The sequence below is a fragment of the Labrus bergylta genome, chromosome 7 (assembly GCF_963930695.1).
Source record: "Labrus bergylta chromosome 7, fLabBer1.1, whole genome shotgun sequence".
Lineage (NCBI taxonomy): Eukaryota > Metazoa > Chordata > Actinopteri > Labriformes > Labridae > Labrus > Labrus bergylta.
The window spans coordinates 5,649,060-5,670,213 of record NC_089201.1 but is presented as its reverse complement, the minus strand read 5'-3'; the positions used below and the strand labels follow the sequence as shown (position 1 = coordinate 5,670,213).

The window sequence follows — 21,154 nt, the reverse complement described above, 5'->3', positions numbered from 1 at the left end:
TGTCCAGAGTCCACAAAGACATGGACGGAGGACTACGGAAGGTCAGGGATTGGTTCAAGGTGTGGGCGGTGTTAATGGGGGGGCTGTGGAACCTGGTGGGGCTGGGCGGGGCTGTGAAGGCCCCTCTGTGACTTACTTTGGGCGGGCTGCTTTTTATCTTGGGCACTTTAGCGCCGCGGCCTCGGTAGGTCTGCTCGTGGTCAAACTCTAGATCCTCCAGCCGCTGGGTCAGGGCCAGTTTCTGCTGGATGGCCATCCGGAGGAGGGAGTTCAACGTCTTTTTCTCATCCTCTGCCGCCGCCAGCTGCCTCTGCATCTCATCCAGCTGTGTAACATACTCGTCACATCTGCAACGAGAGAGAGAGAGAGAAGGACAGAGGGGAAGACAGATTTAGTTACAAATGCATTTATTTAATAAATATGCACCTAGTGGTCTAAAGATTCATCCCTCACCTTGTGGCAAACATGGCCCTGAGAGACGAGAAGGTGGCGGCGTCTTCTTTCAGAGCCTTCAGCTCGTTCCTCAGCTTCATCATGGTCTCAGTCACCATTGCCTTTTCATTCTCATACTTACTTTTCAAGTTTGCCAGGGCAACCTCTGCTGTCTGCAAAGTTGATAATGACATTTCATTGAAACATACACGCCCAATTCAAAAAAAAGATTGGCTTCCATATCTGACACACAAAAAGACAAAGTAAGCACAAATAAGAACCATTCGTCAGACCTGTTTGTTGGCCTTCAGCACCAGCCTGAGTGTGGCTATCTGCTCCCTCTTGGTGCTGAGTAAAGACTTCAGTTTGAGGATCTCCTCCATGCACAACTCTTTGTCCTTGTCAAGCATCGGAGCCAGCTCCCTGGCTGCGGCCCTCTGCCTGGACAGCTGCAGCGAGCGGTCTACAGCCCTCTGCAGGTGTTTGATCTGGTCCCTGATGATGGCGTTCAGGTTGTAGATGTTCATTGGCTCCTTCCGCAGGTCCCCGCCGCCCTCTGAGGGCACTGGAGACGGGCAGGGAGAGATGCTGATGGATGGGGAGCCTGGGGGGTTACGTGTGGGGCTGCTATGGCACGATGAAGAGTCTGCCATGTGTGTCGATGTCTCGCTGTGATGCGCGTCTTTGGATGGGGAGTCCATGGGACTGCGCGGTGAGTCGGAGGAGCAGGCTGCGGACGCTGCTGCGAGACGACGCGCCAGGCGAGGTGAGAGCAGAGCCCGCGGGTCGTCTGAGCCCTTCAGGCTGCCGTTGCGTGTGACGCGACTCTGTCGGTAGTAGTCCAGCATGACGCGGTTCGGTGTCTCGTTGTTGCACAGACAGACGTGGTGATAAAGCTGAGCCAGCTCCTCACTGAAGGTGACCAGCTCATCCTGTGCTGCGTTCAGCATGCCCTGACTCTCTGTGGACGTGCTCGTGGCTGCTCGCAGCTCTGCCTCCAGGCTCGCCACCCTCTCCCTGCTCTCCCGATAACTGCGCTCCAAATGAGTTACCTGCTTGGAAGACACAAGTTAAAGATTTGCAACATCAAAGAGTTATGTCATTGTGATGAAGATGCTGCAGTAAAAACAAGCTGCATGTGAGGATGACTAACCTGCTCAGTGAGAGCGTGGGCCCTGTCGTCACTGTGGCCGTCTCCCTGACCCTCCACAGCCTGGTTGTACTTCTCCTTCAGGACTTTGAGCTCTGCCTTCAGGTCGATCACCTCCGTCACCGCCACCTTGTACTTACACTCCAGGATCTCGAACCCGTGGATATCAGGATCATGGTGACCGTTGGTTGGTGGCGATATGGAGCCGCCGTCAGGCTTCTCACTCTCCCGCGGGTCATCAAGCTCTTTGTCTCCGTTCAGACACTTCATGGTGTTGACGCGCTCTGTGAGGCGATGGACTCGCTCGTTCTGCTCGGTCAGGGCGCCCTGCGTGTGCTGCAGCTGCGTCTGGGACTCCTGCAGGTTCATGAGCAGCGCCGCCTTCTCACACTCCACCTGCAGAACGATACCAAATACGATGATGCATATAGTTCAAAGGGTTCAGTGTAAAGCATTTCAAAACAATAAAATATGATTAAAAAGGAGCAGTATTTAGATGTAGCTGAAAAAAGCTGCACAACAACAGACTCAGTTTAAGACCTGCCCCGCTGAAAAGGTTCTGTTCACATGCTTCATGATCTGACATCTCATAGGGGATCAGTACTCGTCCAGCACAAAAAGCTAAACGTGAGATCCTTTTGAAAAAAAAAGAAGACAAAATGGATTTAAGAGTTTATTGATGGATGATTGGATGCCACTAGCATTCACATCAGTCCCAGAGTAACCAAGCTCAAAGAGAAAATGGATTAGTGAGTAATTGTTTGCACAGAGAAAGGCACACGGCTAATTTAGCTCCCGCTAATCGAATTCTTATTCCCCGAGGAGCACAGCTACGGGGGAAAAAATCACAGTAATGACTTAACTCGATTTAGCATGAATGTCATCTGCCTTTGATTTTTATGTTGTTAAACACACTGCACTGCAAAGAGTCGATCTGAGCAAGAGTATTTCTAATTTCTAGTCAAAAATATCTCATTATGGGGCGCTGGTGGCGAAGTGGTTAGAATGCGTGCTTCATGTATGGAGGCTGTGGTCCTCCAAGCGGGCGGCACGGGTTCAAATCTGACCCGGGGCTCCTTTCCCACATGTCATTCCCTACTCTCTCTCTCCCTGGTTTCAGACTTTATCCACTGTCCTATCTCTCTAATAAAGGCACAAAATGCCCAAAAATAAATCTTTAAACAAAAAAAATATATATATATCTCATTACATTTATGATAAGCTACATTCACATGACAATTCTTAATTCAAGATTTAACAACAAACAAATCATGCCTGAATCGAGTGTCATAAGTACATTTATCTGCCAAAGGGGCATAAGCTGTAGACGTCAGTTTAATGCATGTTCTCCTCGTGCATGTGTGGGTTACTCCGGCTTGTCAGTCCAAAGACATTCGCGTTAGGTTAACTGGTGACTCTAACCTGTAGGTGTGAATGTGAGTGTGGCTGGTTGTCTATATATGTCAGCCCTATGATTGGCTGGCGGACAGTCCAGTATGTAAATCCCGCCTCTCACCCAATGACAGGAAAAAACGGAATAGATAATGAATGGATTGACCTCATTTAATACACTTATGAAATACAATTAGTTTACTTTTTACAAGCAATTCAGGCCTTTGTGTCGTGTAGATCTTGAAATTGGACGTTTATCTGAATTTTTCTGGTAACTATATCTTATAATAAATGTAATTAGATATGTTTAATGATAAATCCTCTGAGATTTGAGTTCATGCATTATATCCACTGTTTGTTTAGGAGTGAAACATTTTCTCCATTATGTAATATAAGCTTGATATTTTTGAATGGATGTAGCCCCGCACAGTTCTGGTAAATCCTGTGAGATCAGTTTGGCCTGTTTATGTGTATTTGTTCCTGTTTATGTCTTTGTCTGCGTCTTGTTTCTTCTTCTGCTCTCCGTGCCTATTAGACACTAATCACCCTGACAGTGCTCCCTATGCAACACGCACATGTACGACCTACTACAGGACTTTTTGTTCTTTCTCAAAACATCCCTCACTCTCACCCTCGCTCCAGCACACCTTCTACAGAACACCAACATATTGTTCACTTTGGAGTGGACAGTGGCTCAAATGCATGCTGCATGTAAATAAAAGAGAAATGTTTGATCTGTCACTGTAACCATTCATTTTAGTGGCTTTATTTTCTGTTTCTCTGTTTTAGTGTTTAGTGTAGTAAACTAATAAGAGGTCATTCATTAAAGCAGAGCTGCAGCAGGTCTTCTCTCCACCACACAGGTCTGACAGCTAAGGGTCAACCTTGGCAAGAAACTCAAGTTTCCTTCAAACATTGCAGCAACATCAGTGTGACCAGACCTAAAAACAGCTCGCCCTGAGAGATTGAGCCTGTGAAGATTGCTTTGATTTTGAAACAAAGCTTGCCCAGTACCAGGGACTTCTGGAGGACTGGGTGGTGGGCACACTGCTGCAGAGGCTTTGTTGTGCTGAGTCTACACTCAGCTGTGTCTCAGCTGTCTACACTCTGCTGGGTATGAGAAGTCTTCTTAGAAGAACAGACATCAGGACGGTAACAGAGGCAGCAGGGAAAGCCTCCAGGTGGCTGTGGATAAAGACAGCTGATCCGCGGCCAAATGCTGCTGGGACACATGCAGGGCTTGATCAACCAAGGCTGTGTGGCCTGGGCGAGAGATGAGTCCAGGACATCCGACGGATTTATCTTTCATCTGTCAGCAAAGCCTGCAGCATGTTTGTCTTTTTTTTCCACTGGTTACCAAACCGTCGTCACCTCGTCATTTCCTTGCAAACACCACTGACAAATATTGAGTGTCGCCCACACAGAACACACTCTGAAGAACTCAAATCTTCTGGTCTGAATTATCTCATTACAGGTAATCCAGATAAACATCTTATTTTAAGATATTACAAGCACAAATAAATCCTGACGTGCTTATAATGAGTGAAACTGGTTTCTAACGCAGCAAGATAAATGTCTCTTGAATTAAGATCATTGTGTTTGCTGCATTAGCAGATATTTCTACTTTTTAAAAACAACTGAAGTGTCTTTCTTTTTCATTTTGAATATTGAATTTAGATGTTTATCTTCTGTCAGGGGACAGTGGCTTAATATTAGTTTAAAGTGATATTTTTGACTAGAGACGAGAAATAAATTTGTCAAAAATCAGAGTTTTATCAGTGCCAGAAATGTACTGTGGGCCCGTCTCAGTTTAAGGCACAGTCCCTTTTACTCGCCTGGTGTTGCAGCACGTTATGACAAATAAAGGCAGCTCTCAATTCATAATAAATACTGTGGATATTTAGTGTTGTAGTACTCGAAATCGGTCTTAAGGTCTTGGTCCCGTCTCGGAATCGGAAGCATTTTTAGTCAGTCTTGTCTCGGTCTCAGACTGGGTGGACTCCAGATTTTAAGATTTTAAGACAAAGACCAGTCAAGACCACGTGATAGGCGATTTCCCACATCATTCCTGTGATTAGAAAGAAAACACCTCTTTCTAAAAGAACAAAATCTTAAATTCTTAAATTCATTCATCATTTGATTAAAACTAGAGATTCATAGTTGACTTTGTCTGATGGATATCGTACATTTTAAACAGTTAAAAAACATTTTGGTGCACATTTTAAAGTCTTCCCCATCTTTGCTGTGAACAAGTTTTATTTTAAAATATTTAGTCACCTCTCTCGTATTGTATATCACAGACTGTGATAAATCAAAGATGTAATCATCTGACATGCTGTGTGCGTCTGCTTTTATCTTCCTGCAGTGGCTTCTCTCTGGCTTTGCATTGGAAGCAGTTTTAGAACGACTGAAACCTTCCAGATGGTCACTTTCTGATTTAATGTGGCGTTCAAGTTGCATCGCCGCTGACCTTTACAAGGAACTTTCAATGAAACAGGACAGACCCGAACATAAAGAGCTCTCTAGCAGCTGCAACCCGACTCTGATTACTGACCCGGGTTATAACGGGTCATTTGAGTGACAGTTGTTGTTACTGATGATGATGACCCACCTGTAGCAGCTGCTGTTTGAGCTTCTGCATCTCCGACAGGTTGAGCTCACTGAACAGGTCGGGCACAGGAAGCAGGCCGTCTCCTTTCCTGCCTGATCTAAACTCCCCGTTCATCTTAGCCAATCCGGTGCCAGCGTGGAGGTGGCCGTTGCGGCGGTTGCTGTCCTCATTGTTGCCGTTAGCAGCAGGGATTGCGCTGCCGTTGGTGCCGTTGGTCCCGTTCGTCTCCTCCGGGAACTTGAGACCTTCGACCCCGGTGACAGTGAGCGCCAGATGGGCCCCCGCCCCGTAGACGCTGTCACTCAGGCTGATGTGGTGGGCCAGCTCCTTCCTCAGATTGTTCTTCTGCTCACGTTCGCTCTTCAGGGCGTCCAGAGCCTCCTCCAGCTGACCCTCAGAAATGTCCTTCAGGCGTAGCGCGTCCTCCAGCTGGCTGTTGAGAAGAACGGTCTCCTCCTCTAAAACCTTTATCTCGTGTTTCAGTCCCTCGTACTCCACCTGAGGAGAGGCAGAAAGAAAAGGTGACGACAGGAGAATAAGTCAAGGAGGGGACGACCCCATCTCTGGTCAGGATAGAGGGACTTCAGGAAGAGTAGCAGCATACAGGTTAAGGTTTGTATAGAGCAGCCTTTCCCAAACTTAAAATTGCCGCAGCCCACTTTGATATACAAAATAACTCTGGGGCCCGTTATAAAAAAAAAAGTTTTGACTACAGCTATCACTTTCAGTTAGGGTAAATTATTGGACATGACAAAATGATGGCACCAATGTTTACTGAACATTATGTCCATGAATAGTCATTACAGGCCTTACTAATCACTTGAAGATTTGACTCATGGTAAATCATCGTTATTGTGATATTTCTTTTATTTTTATACTTGGTGGAGGGCTTTTCGCGGCCCACCTGCAGTACCCACGCGGCCCACCAGGGGGCTGCGGCCCACACTTGTGGGAAAGCACTGGTTTAGAGAAATACAAAAAGCCAGGTGATGTCAGCTAAAGAAACCTTATGCTACTTTGCCCCCAGTACAGTTTACATTTAAAATACAACAGCATGGTGTTTTACTTCTGACTGGCACCTTCATACTATATTTAATCTAAAGATAAGATGAGATGTTGTGGTCAAAACATTCATTGGTAATTTGAATTTGATTCATGGCAGTTGAAGACATTCACCAAGTCTTTATAAACCTTTCCCCGTTTCCAACAAGCGGCCCAGTTCAGTTCAGTACGGTTTGGTACGGTATGCATGTATCGCTGTTTCCACTCTAAAAAGTCGGGAATGGTACCAAAATAACCAATCTGTACCGTCCTACTTTTGTGCTACCCTTCTGTTGGGTTTTGCCAAGCGTAACGATCTGACCCTAAAGGGGCGGAGCTAGACACACTGTAGCCTGTTGATTGGTCAAAAGAATTGTCACTTCCTGCTCGACAGCGGAATAAAGGACAAACACAAAACGTGCCATGTTTAAATATCCCGTCGATTTGGAGAGAGAATTTTCAAGGCTGTTTTTGTTTGTGACTAATATCAGCGCGTAGCACCGCCCCATGGACGTCCTCGGAGGTGCTGACCTCTGCTGGACAGCCTCCATTGTTGCCCCTTTTTTATTATTGTGTTCTTCTTCTTTGTTTAACTTAACAAAGTTGGCGGGCTACACAATGTCGGGCTGCTGTAATGGCACGTTGTTATGTAGCTGACGGTGATATTGCCATTGGGCTTAACAAACCGGACCGCTTGGAGGAAACGGGGCTTTACTGTGCACTGCAAAAACTCAGATCCAAAAGTGTATTTGTTTCATTTTTAGTCCAGATTAACAACTTGTTTAAAGATATAAAAGACAAAACATGAGGCCAATGATTATCTCATTTCAAGACACTCATCAAGGTTAATATGCTTGCTGCACATTTTTCTACATTAAGAGCCATGCAAACATAATTTACCATTTCATATCTTGAAATTTAAGATGTTGATCTGGACCTTTCAGGTGAATGTATCTTACTGTTTAATACGTGTAATTAGAAATGAGATTTAAACGCTTGCTTAGATTTGAGGATTTGCAGTGTGACTTACGCTACAGTAGGAGCAGCAAGATCCAAGTCCTACATCACTGGAGTGATTTCATGTTGATAAATGACCTTAATCTACTTCGGCTCAGCACAGGGCTTAGAAAATTTGACTAAAGCCAATCCAGACACTGTATGAGCTTGTGTGATTACACAGCTGCAGCTCCTCGGGGGAGAATAAAGGACGATGAGCAACGCCATGAGATGAGAACACCGCTTCATCCCGCCAATCCTGGAAATGAGACTGAAAATCCTAAAGAGGAGGACCACGCTGACATGATGTAATTGAGTGTGAGTCGTTCATAAAGTGAGACGGGATGGTGTCTCATGTTTAAAGAGATGATCTGTATGCAATGAGTAATCAGTGACAAAGTTGAGATGTATTAAGGTGCTACAGTGGGGAGAGGTCTTCATACGGACCTGGCTCTGCTTGAGGGTGGACACCAGCTTCTGCAGAGTGATGTTCTCCTCCTCCAGCTCCGTATAATCCTGGAGCAGCCGGGTCTCTCTGAACTTGTACTCCTTGATCTCCTCCCTCATCCTGCTCCGCTGCAGCTCCAACATCTCGTTACTCTGGATCGGAGAGGAAAGATACGAAGCAGAGAGAGAGAGAGAGAGAGAGAGAGAGAGAGAGAGAGTAGGAGAGGGGGGACGTGCACAACGAGGAGCGAGGATTAAATTCAGTTCACAATGTAAATCCCTGCCTCACAATTTTAAACTCTCCTGTCAGTTTGAGATTGGATGAACAATTGAAGTCTAATACGTGATATAACTCACACAGAGAACCAAACTACTTTTTTACCCTCATCTCTGACAGCATGAGAAGGTTTATGAAACAGTTTTAATTATCGAGGATGCAGTGAGTCAGCACCCTCTCTGACGGATCATATTTCAGGTCACCTGCCGTGCACAGAGACAAACGTGAGCATGTGCTGGACCAGATAAACCGTCGAGCAGAAGAACGCAGCAGCAACACGAGTCGTAAATCTCAGAAGAGCAGGCAGCAGCACTGAGAGGAAAAACTGAGACCTCAGCAGAATCATCTGTGCTCACACATCTCCAAACAGAAAGTTTTACTCCCAGCGATAGAGATAGATGAATAAAGTGTCAGCATATAAGTTGAGTGAGTCACCACATGTGACTGTACATTATGCATAACATTAATGCTCTTTATTATCTCTGTACGTTGAACTGTCTGTCTGCTGTTCATATAGTAAACTTCTGCACATTTCTTTGGCAACACCCTGCACATTACTGGACGCACTTCACAGCTCTCTCTTCAGTGACGGCCCTCCCTCCAGCAGGGCGTGCTGTTGTGTTTAGCCGTCTCTGTGTGTGTGTTTTGTGTCCCTGCAGGGTGCTGGTGGGCGGTGTCTGGCAGCCAGTCTCTCAGGTGTGGGCTATTTAAGATCAGGCAGTCATCCTCTCTCATGCACTCCCAGCATCACACCGTCACCACAGCTCCTCAGTTAGTTTTACACCACACAACATGCCACACACACCACACATCACACACTCACACAACAGCCGTCACACTGATTCACTTACAAACTTTTACACCTTTTAGAGCCGTATGTTTAGAGCCTGACAAAGGTGGTGACACTTCCAAAGTCATTTATGGAGAGGGCCGTGTCCAGAGAGGTGTCCAGGGCTGGCATTGACACCCCTTGAAATCTGATGTGTAACCAAAAAATCCAAATCTATGATTGGCAACTGTCTTATCTGCAATGGACTAACTTGCCAATAAATTTATTTTTGCAAGTTTGACAGTGTACGAGAGTTTGGGTGCAATTTTCTAAGAACTTAAAGTTGTGACTTTGCACATCTTTGTTTTTGAGTCCCTGAAGAATCAGTTTGGGCATCTGTTGAGGATGCCTCCTGGACGCCTCCCTTTAGAAGTTTTCCAGGCATGCCCAACTGGGAGGAGACCCCGGGGTAGACCCAGAATACGATGGAGGGAATATAAATCCTGTCTGGCCAGGGAACGCCTCGAAATCCCCCAGGAGGAGCAGGAAAGTGTTGCTGGGGAGAGGGAAGTCTGGGTTGACTTACTGCCACCGCGACACGATCTCGGATAAGCAACAACAATGTAATGGATGGTTTGATGAAGAATCAAGCTAAGTAGATATATATATATATATATCGCAAAATTGTGTTACTTCTAAGTATAGATCATTAGCGGGGGTAAAAAGGGTAAAACAAATTAAATTCATTTTTGTGCAGGATTAGTCATCAGGTATTTGAAAAGTTTTACAGGAAGAAAAAATACAATTATTTAGATGTAAACATACTCAAATAATGCTTTATTAAATTATATTTGGCAGTTAAATTAACATTTAACAGGAATGCTGGATTAAAACCGGGAAAGTGTGTTTTTATTTCAGGGGGACTTTAAAAAAAGTGCAGGAGAGGAGAGACATGAATCCGCAGAGAAACTCCTGCACGCTGTCTAAACTGCACAAACACGTTACAGACAACGTTAAAATGTTGCCAATGTGTGCAGGAATTTTTGGTAATAAAAAACAAGACATTTTCCTTCATAGTTGGTGCCTAGGACTTCTATTCTTGTTGCTGTGGTATTGTGTATTAGTGTACTAGTATGTAAAAGTTTAAAATTCTGGTATCGTGGGGCGCAGATGGCCTCGCTGTTAGGTGGCGCCCCATGCACTAAGGCTATAGTCCTTCGATTTCGACATGTGACTCCCTGCATGTCATTCCCCACTCTCTCTCTCTCTCCCGATTTCTTACTCTACTGTCCTGCCAAAAAAAAATGCACAAAAGCCCCAAAATCATTTTTGGGTGTGCACGTGTATTCTTTGGGCACTGCAGTGCTGCCTGCAGCTCCCCTGCAGCTCTCTGTGCATATGGCAGAAGTGCTGACCCAGAGGCAGCGTCAGGAGTGTGTGGGCGGGTACACACACAGGAGGAAGAAACTCACAGACTCATTCGGCCCCCTTTGGTGATTAAACCTCCAGAATCTCAGTGTACATAAATGTGTGTGTTATGTATGTATATGGTTGGATACAGCGGTGCTTTGTGAACTGGCTGCTGGACTAAAAGTACAGTCTATTATTAAGCACTGACCACTTTGATGGTTACAGTGTCTGACAGTAGCTTCGATACTCATGGAGGTAATGAAGCCTTTACTGTGGAGTGCACAGAAGTACAGCAGAGCTGCAGCAGCAAAGACGTCACTTTCTCACTAATCCAGTAAAATCGACCAGAAGCCAAATTACATTTTAAGAGCAAACCTAATTAGCATGTGTCAGATTATACAACAACACATTGTTGGATGCTCCATTGTTGTAAATAATGACCTTCCCTTGCAACATGTTGTCTAATTATATATTTGCGTCAATGCGGGGGGAATTACACTGAGCCGGGTATGAAGTGCAAAGGATTAGAAGCCAATTATCATTCAGCGAGGCTCCATAGCAGCCGAGCAGGTCATGGGCGTCAGTGGTCGGGGTCAGGGACAGTGTGGCTCATGAAGCTGGCAGCGAGCCCGCCACGGGGCAGACCTCAGTCCACGAGCCAGAGTTCATGGCACAGACCGGGACTGTGACAGCTTTATTGGATTCATGACACAAAGAAAATATGGCACAAGCCCAGAGAGCTTGTGTTCATTCATCATTGCCACCACTGTTGCTGTGGTAACAAGGAATACAAACACAGGATGGAAAACATTATACAGTTTTTAAATTAGTAAAGTATGCATGCATACACCATGACTTTTCTTTTTTTGGACACTTCCTTCAGTATGTTTGTATAAAAAGGAGCTTCACTGTGATTTTCTCTGATTTTTTTATGACCTCAAGTTCTGATTTACAACTCAAAACATCCTAAACTAACTTTGTGTTGCACTAATAAACATTTCCCTTCTGGTTCCCCCTTAATAAATGTTAATGATGTTTGTGGAAGTTTGCTTGAAACTTGCACAAACCTTTTGATTTGACACGATTTGTGATAAATGAAGCCCCCTGTGTGGATTCAACACCTGCTTCTGACGATGAAAGACGACTCCACCTCATTAACGAGGATCACACATTCAAATGAGGGCTTCAAGAAAGCTGAAAGTAATTTAATGTATAAATCATTGAATAGCGGAGATCAGGATGCACATCGAATGCATGACTTTAAATCTTAGGATTCTAAAATGAAAACACAGATTTAATTCGATGTGATGTGACTTTACTCTGCGTTCCCTCTCTGATGAATGGAGAAATTGGCAGTGTGTGTGTGTGTGTGTGTGTGTGTGTGTGTGTGTGTGTGTGTGTGTTTAGCGCTGTGTCTCCCTCTGTTCCTACACATGTGCCGAGCTCAGGGCATTTCACTTAGTCCCCAGCTTAGCACCGGATTTGCCCCCCACAATGGGGTCGTGGCCGTGGTGTCTGACCCCCGCTCGAACTCCTGCGCTGACCGACACACTGGCTGCCGACACGTATGAATGCATGAAAAACCTGCTCCGCATGTTAGCTCATGCAAATGGTTTTCTCTGGCAGATTTGACCTCTTTCTGTTCGTCACCGTGACCCTTTTTATTTTATCATGCACACTGAGCTCGTGTAGGTTAATGCAGACAGGATACAAGGCCAGCCAGGACGTGGAAAAGTCTGCGTGCAATTAAATAATTACTATATTAAAAGTCTTTAGAAAATTAGGAAATCCCGACCTAAAGTTTAAAAGTTTGCAGCAGATTTTCTTTAATTTATTGGAAGACACAAAATGTTTTCAGTGACCAAACTTTTCAAAGTCACTCAAAGAAAACTCTTTCGCTACGACGAGTATTGGGCATCAATTTAGCTCATTTCTTTTAGCTTATTTATTCAATTCAATTTATATTTAGTGGTTGGGTTGAGCGCCCAATGTGCAGAGACTACAGTCCTCATGGCTTTACCGGTTCAAGTCCGAGCCTCAACATTTGCTACATGTCTCCCCAACAACTCTGCTTCTAAAATTTCACACTATGGTTGATACTTTGTGTTTTGTAACAATACAATCTCTGTCCCTTTAATAATCGATAGCATTTAAAAGCACCAAAGCTTAAAGTAAGAATGTTCGACCTTAAGCACCAGCATGAAACCAAAACAAACTGCTGTTTGGCCACACCTCCTCCATACTGAAGCCCCCGCTCTCCTCCAGAGACTCACCTCCAGAGACTCACCTCCAGAGACTCACTTCCAACCCCTCTCCACTCGAGTGCACAAGATGGAGACCATAATTAAGCACCATTAAGCGCAAGCAGCGGGCAAACTTCTTTTGCCCAAACTGAAATTGCCTGTGGCCTGTAAGGTTGTTTTTTTGTGTTAGCATGCTAATGTTAGCGCTCTTTGGTGAGCTCATAGCTTCATATTGCACATAAAGTGACACCGAATGACCGTGATCTAAAAACACTAATGTGACAAATAAGCAGTGAATGTTCTTCCTCTTTTATCTAGTCATTGACTAATGTATTATCTCTGTACTGATTTATTTGCAAGGCCGTCCCTTCTATGTAAGAATGATGTAAACACGGCTCCGACAACAACACAGCCAGCGGGACTCGAGCTTCTCACTCATTGTAGACACTCAGGACTCAGAAAGATTTCTGCTGTTGCACCTTCTTCCTTTAAAAAAAGAAGCTACAGCTATGTCAATTTCTTAATCCAAAAGAGAGAGAGCACGGTTTAAATAGCACAAATACATTGAAAACGTTTTGTTACTGAAAAGACGCCATTGTATTTCTGCAGTTTAGACAGTGAACAACAGTGCTCCTGCAATTTTTGGTGATTCAAAACAAGAAGTTAACAAGTATTGGGTGTGTAAGACTTCACTTTTTGTTGCCATGGTAGCAAAAATTGTGTCAATATAATCAATATCAAGTATTGTATCAAAGTTTAAAATGCTGGTGTCATGACAACCATACTCTTTACTGTCGAATCAATAAAGCATAAAATTGTTGACTCTTGTTTGCAGAAGAAGTGATGTATAACTGTTGAAGTGCTCACCTCTTTCAGCTCCTGTACGAGTGCGTTAAGCCTCTCGTTCTCAGACTGGGCGTTGGACGCCACAGAGCGACTCAGCGTCACCTCCGTCTGCAGCTCCAGCAGACGGTCCATGTAGTACGCCTCCTTACAGGCCGACTCCTGCAGCAACGTCTCCTCATTGGTCTCCCCGTCCTCTGCCACCTTGCGCTGGTTGGTGTAAGCCTGGCCAAACGCCTGAGGAGGAAGAAAAAGGAGAGCTGGTCAGAGGAATAACAAGAGGACTCAAACAACCAACAACCATCTTTTGCAATGTCAGAACTGAACTGACACATATCCAAATCCTGTCATATAACATCAACTAATCCATGTGAGGGATTTTGTGCCCACTGGCATGTAAAGTACAGCTAGTGCATCTTTCAGAGTCAAGGCCACCAGGCGCTCTCCTGCAGAACTCGTGACCACGGGGCAGCACAGACCGCAAACCTGCTGTAGGGCCCCCGTCCCTTAAGGATACCTGCACTCTGTCTATGTGGGATGATGTTTCACTGTGATCAATAGACACACTGTTCCCATTTTCCTGACACAGGTTTTCACAGCACGGAGAGCTGACTTGTCATGACAAAGGAGCCGAGGCTTGATTGAGAAAATCAAAGCACGCATCAACAGCAAAACAGGCCCACCGCTGTTAACCTCCTGCACCAAACACACATGCTAACAAATGCTCCAGTGCTCACAGTCACAGGGACACTCTGGTCGTCAGCATTTTAGATACTGCTGTTACCTAGGTTTTAAAAGAAACAGTCCGTGTCTTGTAGGAGAGGAAAGAATCCATCAACAATTGAAAGCAAATTCCTGCACACTGTCTAAGATGAACATAACATTGGCAGTGTTTCTGTACAGATATGTTGCCAACGTATTTGTACAATTTGCTTGCCTGCAATTCTTTAAAACTGAAACACTAAAAGTGTAACGACCAAAAAAACACTGGAGATTCACAAGCACGACAGTACACCTGAAGGTCAAGAAAAACAGAATTTACATGAGAAAAATAGATCAGCAAGAATAGCAGAAAAATCCCCCAAAATGGGGAAGTAACACAGTAGGAAATAATGCTGGTACGCTTGACTCAAAGGACGAAGAAACTGACTAAATGCTAAAGTGAGTGAGAGACAATGAGACGCAGCTGGAGACAATCACACAGGCGAGAGACACACGAGGACAGGAAGTGAAGGATCTGAAACGATAGGAGACGTAAGTAATGCAAACATAAAACAGGAAAGACTGGAGGAAAATGTTTGTGTGTGTGTGTGTGTGTGTGTGTGTGTGTGTGTGTGTGTGTGTGCAGCAGCTCCCTGAGTGGTTAAATAAATACCCTGAACCTTACCTACACGTTCCTCACAGTTTCTGCAGAAGAAGTGAGTTTGTTTACTGCACTCGCCTCTTTGAGGGACCATAAATCAATGCTGCTACCTCTAAAAGTACTTCATGGTTTTACAATGACCACATGAAACTGTGAACACAGCATGTGTAGTTATTAGAGTCCTGCACAGGGTCACTCTCTCCAAATCGATAATGCAGCCTAAATCATAAGGGAGTCATATATTGTTGACAACGAGAGTATCAATAATTCACATCCCGATCCCACCACAACATCATAAGATCCTCGAGATGAATCATTCATAAGCTATAAGCATCTGTTAGACGGAGAAGACAGAAACGGCAGTGTGTATCACTCACTTCTTACCACTGTGGAAGTCATTTTTCAGTTTTCTATTTACTCTTGATTCATGAGCAAGGAGTGAATGAAGCAGCACACATCCTAACATAAGTCAGAGTCACTTTATCACAGCCAGAAATCTACTTTAGAGCAGATCTAGGAATGTATGAGGCAGCAGGACAAAGACAGACAGGGCTATTCTAAGATAAAAGTTGTCATTCAAATGCTGGTATTGTTGTTTTAAGGTCACATATTGTGAAAAATCCACTTCACCATGTTGTTCTAACTCTAATATGTGTCTCTAGTCTGTCTACAAACCCCCCAATCATGAGAAAAGTCCATCCTCTCCGTCTTCTGCCTGCTCCACTTTTCAGAAAATGTGTGCTCAAACAGGCCGTTTGGAGATTTTCCCTTTATGACATCACAAAAGGCAATAACAATAGGACATGGAGCGAGAAAGACAGAGACATCGAAGCCCTTCCAGAGAGGGGGCGTGGTCAGACACCGCTCATTTACATATTTAAAGGTACAGACACAGAAACAGCCTGTTCTGAGCAGGGCTGAAATAGAGGGCTTTATAGACATGATCAAATACAGCATCAGAGTGGATTTAGAACACATGTTTTGAGGAGCTCTGAGACTTATTTACATTGGTTGAAAAGGAGGAGGATATGTGACCTTTAATAAAGTTTACTAGGGGATAGTGAGTTAAAGATACCACACAATACAATTTAAAATCTATACAAATACGGACAATTTCAATCGACTTGACAAAAACATGTATTGCAATGTTCTTGTTTTAACCAGCAGAGGGTGCTATTGTGTCTTGTTTTAAAGCAGGAGTGAAGATAACGGAAAAAAAAAAATGTGTGTAAAAAACTGATGAACATCTCAATAAACCCAATAAAATTATGCAGCAAGTAAAGTACGACACACAGCAAAGCTGGAGACACCTAAAACAAATTGATAACAAAAGGTGGGAGGCAAATTTGAAACTCATCCATCTATCAATTATCTATACCTGCCTTTTCCTGTTCAGGGCTGGAGTCAGTCCCAGCTGTCATTGGGCGAGAGGCGGGGTTACATCCTGGACTGGTCTCCAGCCAATACAGGGACAGACAACCAGTCACACTCACATTCACACCTACAGGCAATTTAGAGTCACCAGTTAAGCTAACCAGCATGTCTTTGGACTGCGGGAGGAAGCCGGAGTACCTGGAGAGAACCCACACATGCACAAGGAGAACATGCAAACTCCACACAGAGAGGCTCCTGTCAGACTGGGATTCAAACCAGGAACCTCCTTGCTGTGAGAACAGCACTAACCACTGCACTACCCTGCAGCCCTAAGTTTGAAACCCAGCTTGCCTAAATAAGTGCAAGAGCCACAGAAATCACTACATGCATTAATGTTTAAGGATAGGCTGAGGAGAGGAGCCGGGGACGGGATCATTAATTATTGCCCTATTTTTGTTTTTTTACAAATTTTTTTGGGGGGCTATTTGTGACTTTATTTGAGAGATAGGATAGTGGATAGGGTCTGAATTGGGGGAGAGAGGAGTGAGGAACAACATGCAGGAAAGGAGCCACAGGTCGGATTTGAACCTGGGCCGCCTGCTTGAAAGAATACAGCTTCCATACATGGGGCGCGCGCATTAACCACTGCGACCCTTTTTATAAATTTTTTTAATTTGGAAAAATTTAGAAAGTTTAGAAAATCCACAATAACACCTGTGAAGCAAATATTGTGATACGTATATCATCGCTACATTCCTACAACTTACAAAAAGTGAGGTTTGAGCATCCCCTCGTCAGCTTTACTGACCCCCTCCTCAGGTCACATCTGTTCTGCTCTCCAGCCTGCAGAGCTTCACTGAATCCTGCTTGAACAAAACATCCACTCATTGAAAACACAGTCCTGACATAATAACTGCAGTGAAACAATTAAAATGTCTGTAAATCAGGTAATAAAGGCTGTACAATGATAAAAAGATGATTCCCTGGTTGACGTTTTTTATTCAAATTCAAAAATCCGTTTGTTTAGTCTGCGCATAACAAACGGAACAGTTAGCATATGAAAAAGAGAACTTCACTATTCAACCATAAAAAACGTCCTCAAGGACTCCCACTCGTGCAAACACACTGCAATTCTCCGTCATGGTCCCTCTCTCACCACATCTCTTTTATCTCTTGCACTCTTTATTTCGCTCGCCCTCGTGCCCTCTCTCTCTCTCTCTCTGGGGAGGCACAGTCTGATTGTAGTGAATCATTAAGAGGGAAGGCCTCAGGAACAAAACAGCTGATTAATTCTGAGCACAGTGTGACTGAATGAGCTCGCATTCTCTCTTCAGATGAGGGGCTGTCGGTGGCCGAGCGGACCTCCCTGCAACAGCTGAGGCCAAGAAAATCTGCTGGATCTTTTTTTTTAAAGTTTTTTTTTGGGGGCCTTTTTGGCTTTATTGGACAGGACAGCTGAAGAGAGACGGGAAATGTTTGGAGGAGAGAGAGGGGGATGACATGCAGCTAAGGGACGAGGTCGGATTGGCCTCCATGCATGGGGCAAACTACATAACTACTAGGCTATCAGGCGCCTCCAAAATGCTGGATTTTATTTATTATTTATTTTTAATTGACGGACAAGGCAAAAAAATAAGCGAAAACTAATTCTACTCTTTATGTTGTCTTTTAGGTCGCACAGTGTAACAGTGGTTAGCGCTGTTGTCTCACAGCGAGGAGGTTCCCGGTTTGAATCCCCGTCTGACAGGAGCCTCTCTGTGTGGAGTTTGCATGTTCTCCTCGTGCATGTGTGGGTTCTCTCCAGGTAACCCTGCTTCTCGCCCAATGACAGCTGGGATCATCTCCAGCCCCCGTGACCCGGGAAAAATGGGAAAGCGGTATAGATAATGGATGGATGGATGTTTTCTTTTAAAATCCCCCCTTTCTTTTACTCTCTGATTCAAACCTTTGTAATTTCTGCATTTTTGATAGTGTGCAGGACTTTGTCTTCTTGTTCTGCTGATTAAAAAACTAGAAAACTATCAATGTGGTATCCAAACAGAGATGATTATTGTTTGAGTTTTACTTGACTCATATCAAAGTTTAAAATTCTTTCATCTCTGTTTGTCTTGTGTTTGTATGCTGTATAAATGAAGCTTCAGCGTAGCATAAAGATGTGCAAACATGGCTGTGTCTAAACATGAAATATTTACAATAATATACACAACACAACAGAAAACAGAACTGTGTGAGCACAATTATTACTCGTCTTGGAGCAACGACTCCCTGAATTAAAGTCACATTTTGTTGGGAAAGAACCATAGAATTCAGGAAGTCCTTAAAACCACAACAAGACTTTTACAATGTGTGTTTTTGTACAGATTTTAAAAAGAGAGAGAGGTGGACAGTCAGCGTACTTTATTGAAGATGATTTGGTTGCTATCTGACCGAGCTGGGCTTCAGGTGTCCCTCTGTTTTCTTTTGATGCTAAGCTATGCTAACTGGCTGTTGTAACAGATTTTCTCCCAGGTAAAAAATGTATCCTCTTATTAAATTTAGGAGTATTCTTTAAGAAGGTAACTTTAATGTTTGGGCGTAAGGAAATATTTGACCTAATCTAGGTACACGGTGACCAGTCTGCAGCTGTTTTTATTCCTTTAAAGACACATTTCAGTCTGATTAACATGCACCACATAAAGGAATGAGCTCGCAGTAACAGACAGACTGTCCCAGATACAAGTTGTGATTCAAGAAGAACTCATCCGCGGCGAATCAGCTGACCTCGGAGCCGTAACGAGAGGCAGACGGTTTCATAACGAGCCTCCTTCGTGGGCTGAACTGTTCCTCGAAAATCAGACTTCTCTCCATCTGCCTACTGCTCCTCCTCTCAAAGGACATCAGAGCGACCACGCAGAGAGTGAAAGTTCAACATGTACACACAAAGGACAGCACAGCATGACCGACACTCCTGATGCTGCGGCACCAAAGCTTCTGCTGGGCTAAAAATAAAACCGTGACAGCGATGCATTTTTCAGGCTCATTAGGTGAACGTCACTGACCACTCCGCATGCTGTATCATTACAGTGATAGAGTTTTAGTTCTCCTGTATCTGTGTCCTAGTTAGCAAACATAAAGCTGTTCTTCAGGCCAGATAACTGTAGAGTATCAATGTGCAGGATTAAACTTTAATACATCTCCTCAGGATGATGGAGTCTCTGATCGGCAGCCTGCTCAGTTCTGTGTGCTAAAAAGCCAGATAATGCATTCAACCTTGAGGCTACTCGGGCTTCTGTGGCTCAGCGGATAAAGTCCAGACAATAGAGTCCCCCTCTATAGATATTCATCCCCGAGGCCACGGAGAGAGGAGCAGGCAGAGGGAACAAACCCAGCGCTGCACCAGTGTGAGAGGAGGAGGAGCGAGTGCGACCCTGAAATCCTCCCCTGTCTGCTGCAGTTCCTAATGAGGAGTCAGGGGATAACCTGTGTGTGTGTGTGTGTGTGTGTGTGTGTGTGTGTGTGTGTGAGTAAATATATACAGCAGGAGTCTAATTTGACACCCTGGAGGTTAGGAGAAAAGTGAACTTTTTCTTCAACAGCAATTAATCTCCACCAAATGTTCGGGCTTAAATTGATTCACCAGGTCGAGGCAGCAGCATTACAGTAAATAAAAAAAGTTTAAATGTATTTAAAGAGTAATCTAAAGATAGTACGAAATCTAGGAATGTTTAAGGTGAGAGAGGAAGTCTTCGCTCTGCAACACAGTCACAAAACTTGTTACAGTATCTGTTTCCTAAAGTGTGTCTTGAAATGGGAAAAAGGAGTTTCACTCTCCTGCGGGATGATCTGTGTCTGAGGGAGCATGGTCGCTTTAAATATTTTAAAAAGTAGATTGAAGGTGTTGGAGGAAGATTTTTTAGGTTATAGATGCTTTGACTAATGATTTTTCTGCTCTGTAACTCAAGACATGTTGATCAATGTTTGTAATTACTCTGTGTTGTATGTTTGTAACTTGTTTATTGTGCTGCTGCCCCTCTCTGCCCAAAAAAAAAGAACAATATCAGATATTTTGATAACGTTTATTTTACAGGTCAAGCCAATCAAAAAGGGAATTCTTATAACCTTCATTGCCAAAACATGCCCCCATATCCTCCTGCACTAACAGGGCCAAAAATATCTCATAAACATCCAATCAGGACTGAGTAATAAATATAAATATACATGTGTGCACATACAGTATGTACAGTACACATACTCAACTACACATATTAATATATGTATATACCTCACTCTGGAACTGAAGTTACATTTTGGTGTTTAAAGGCGGAGTCAGTAGAAATGTTTATTGCAGTTTTGTAAACACAACATTCTCCTCGCCCCTGAAGCTCACCCTCCCTGCAGGACGTAGTGTGTACGTTTACTGCTTGTACCTACATTGCAAGCTAACTCAAGCTAGCACAAGCTAAACACCAGTGTTTGTCACCTTCCTGTCCAACAGGAAGTAGACCAACTCCACATCCACGGGTAAACACCAACACAAGGTTCACTCTCGTTTTTAGAACGAACTTCATCCACTCTGCATTTTGCCTCACTATTTTCTCTTTTTTGCCGCTATCTCCACATCTGTCATAATCCATAATTTGAATCACGTTCAATGGCAGCCTGAGCGCTGTCATTGGCTGGAGGAAACACACCAGCTCCCCGCCCAGAAACGTCCCGAGTCAACCAAAACAAAGCAGAACAGTAAAATCCAGTCAGAGGACAGAGTCTCTGCAGACACAGTCACCACCTCACATGTATGGAGGCCCAGAAGAGATGATGGAGCAGCTT

General features: G+C 44.1%; 1 protein-coding gene across 5 annotated transcripts in view; it reads right to left on the bottom strand.

Annotated features, from left to right (window-relative positions):
* Positions 1 to 21,154, bottom strand: part of bicd1a (bicaudal D homolog 1a) — a 48,813-nt gene that overhangs the window by 7,639 nt on the left and 20,020 nt on the right. For 3 of the 5 annotated variants that reach the window (XM_065956566.1, XM_065956570.1, XM_065956568.1), the window contains exons 2-8: positions 13,636 to 13,848; positions 8,070 to 8,222; positions 5,586 to 6,083; positions 1,586 to 1,978; positions 726 to 1,487; positions 454 to 605; positions 137 to 347 (exon numbers count right to left, since the gene is read on the bottom strand). In XM_065956566.1, coding sequence (XP_065812638.1) covers positions 137 to 347; positions 454 to 605; positions 726 to 1,487; positions 1,586 to 1,978; positions 5,586 to 6,083; positions 8,070 to 8,222; positions 13,636 to 13,848 — 2,382 coding nt within the window. The remainder of the gene's footprint in view (positions 1 to 136; positions 348 to 453; positions 606 to 725; positions 1,488 to 1,585; positions 1,979 to 5,585; positions 6,084 to 8,069; positions 8,223 to 13,635; positions 13,849 to 21,154) is intronic. The other 2 variants (XM_065956567.1, XM_065956571.1) reach the window with 1 other exon arrangement.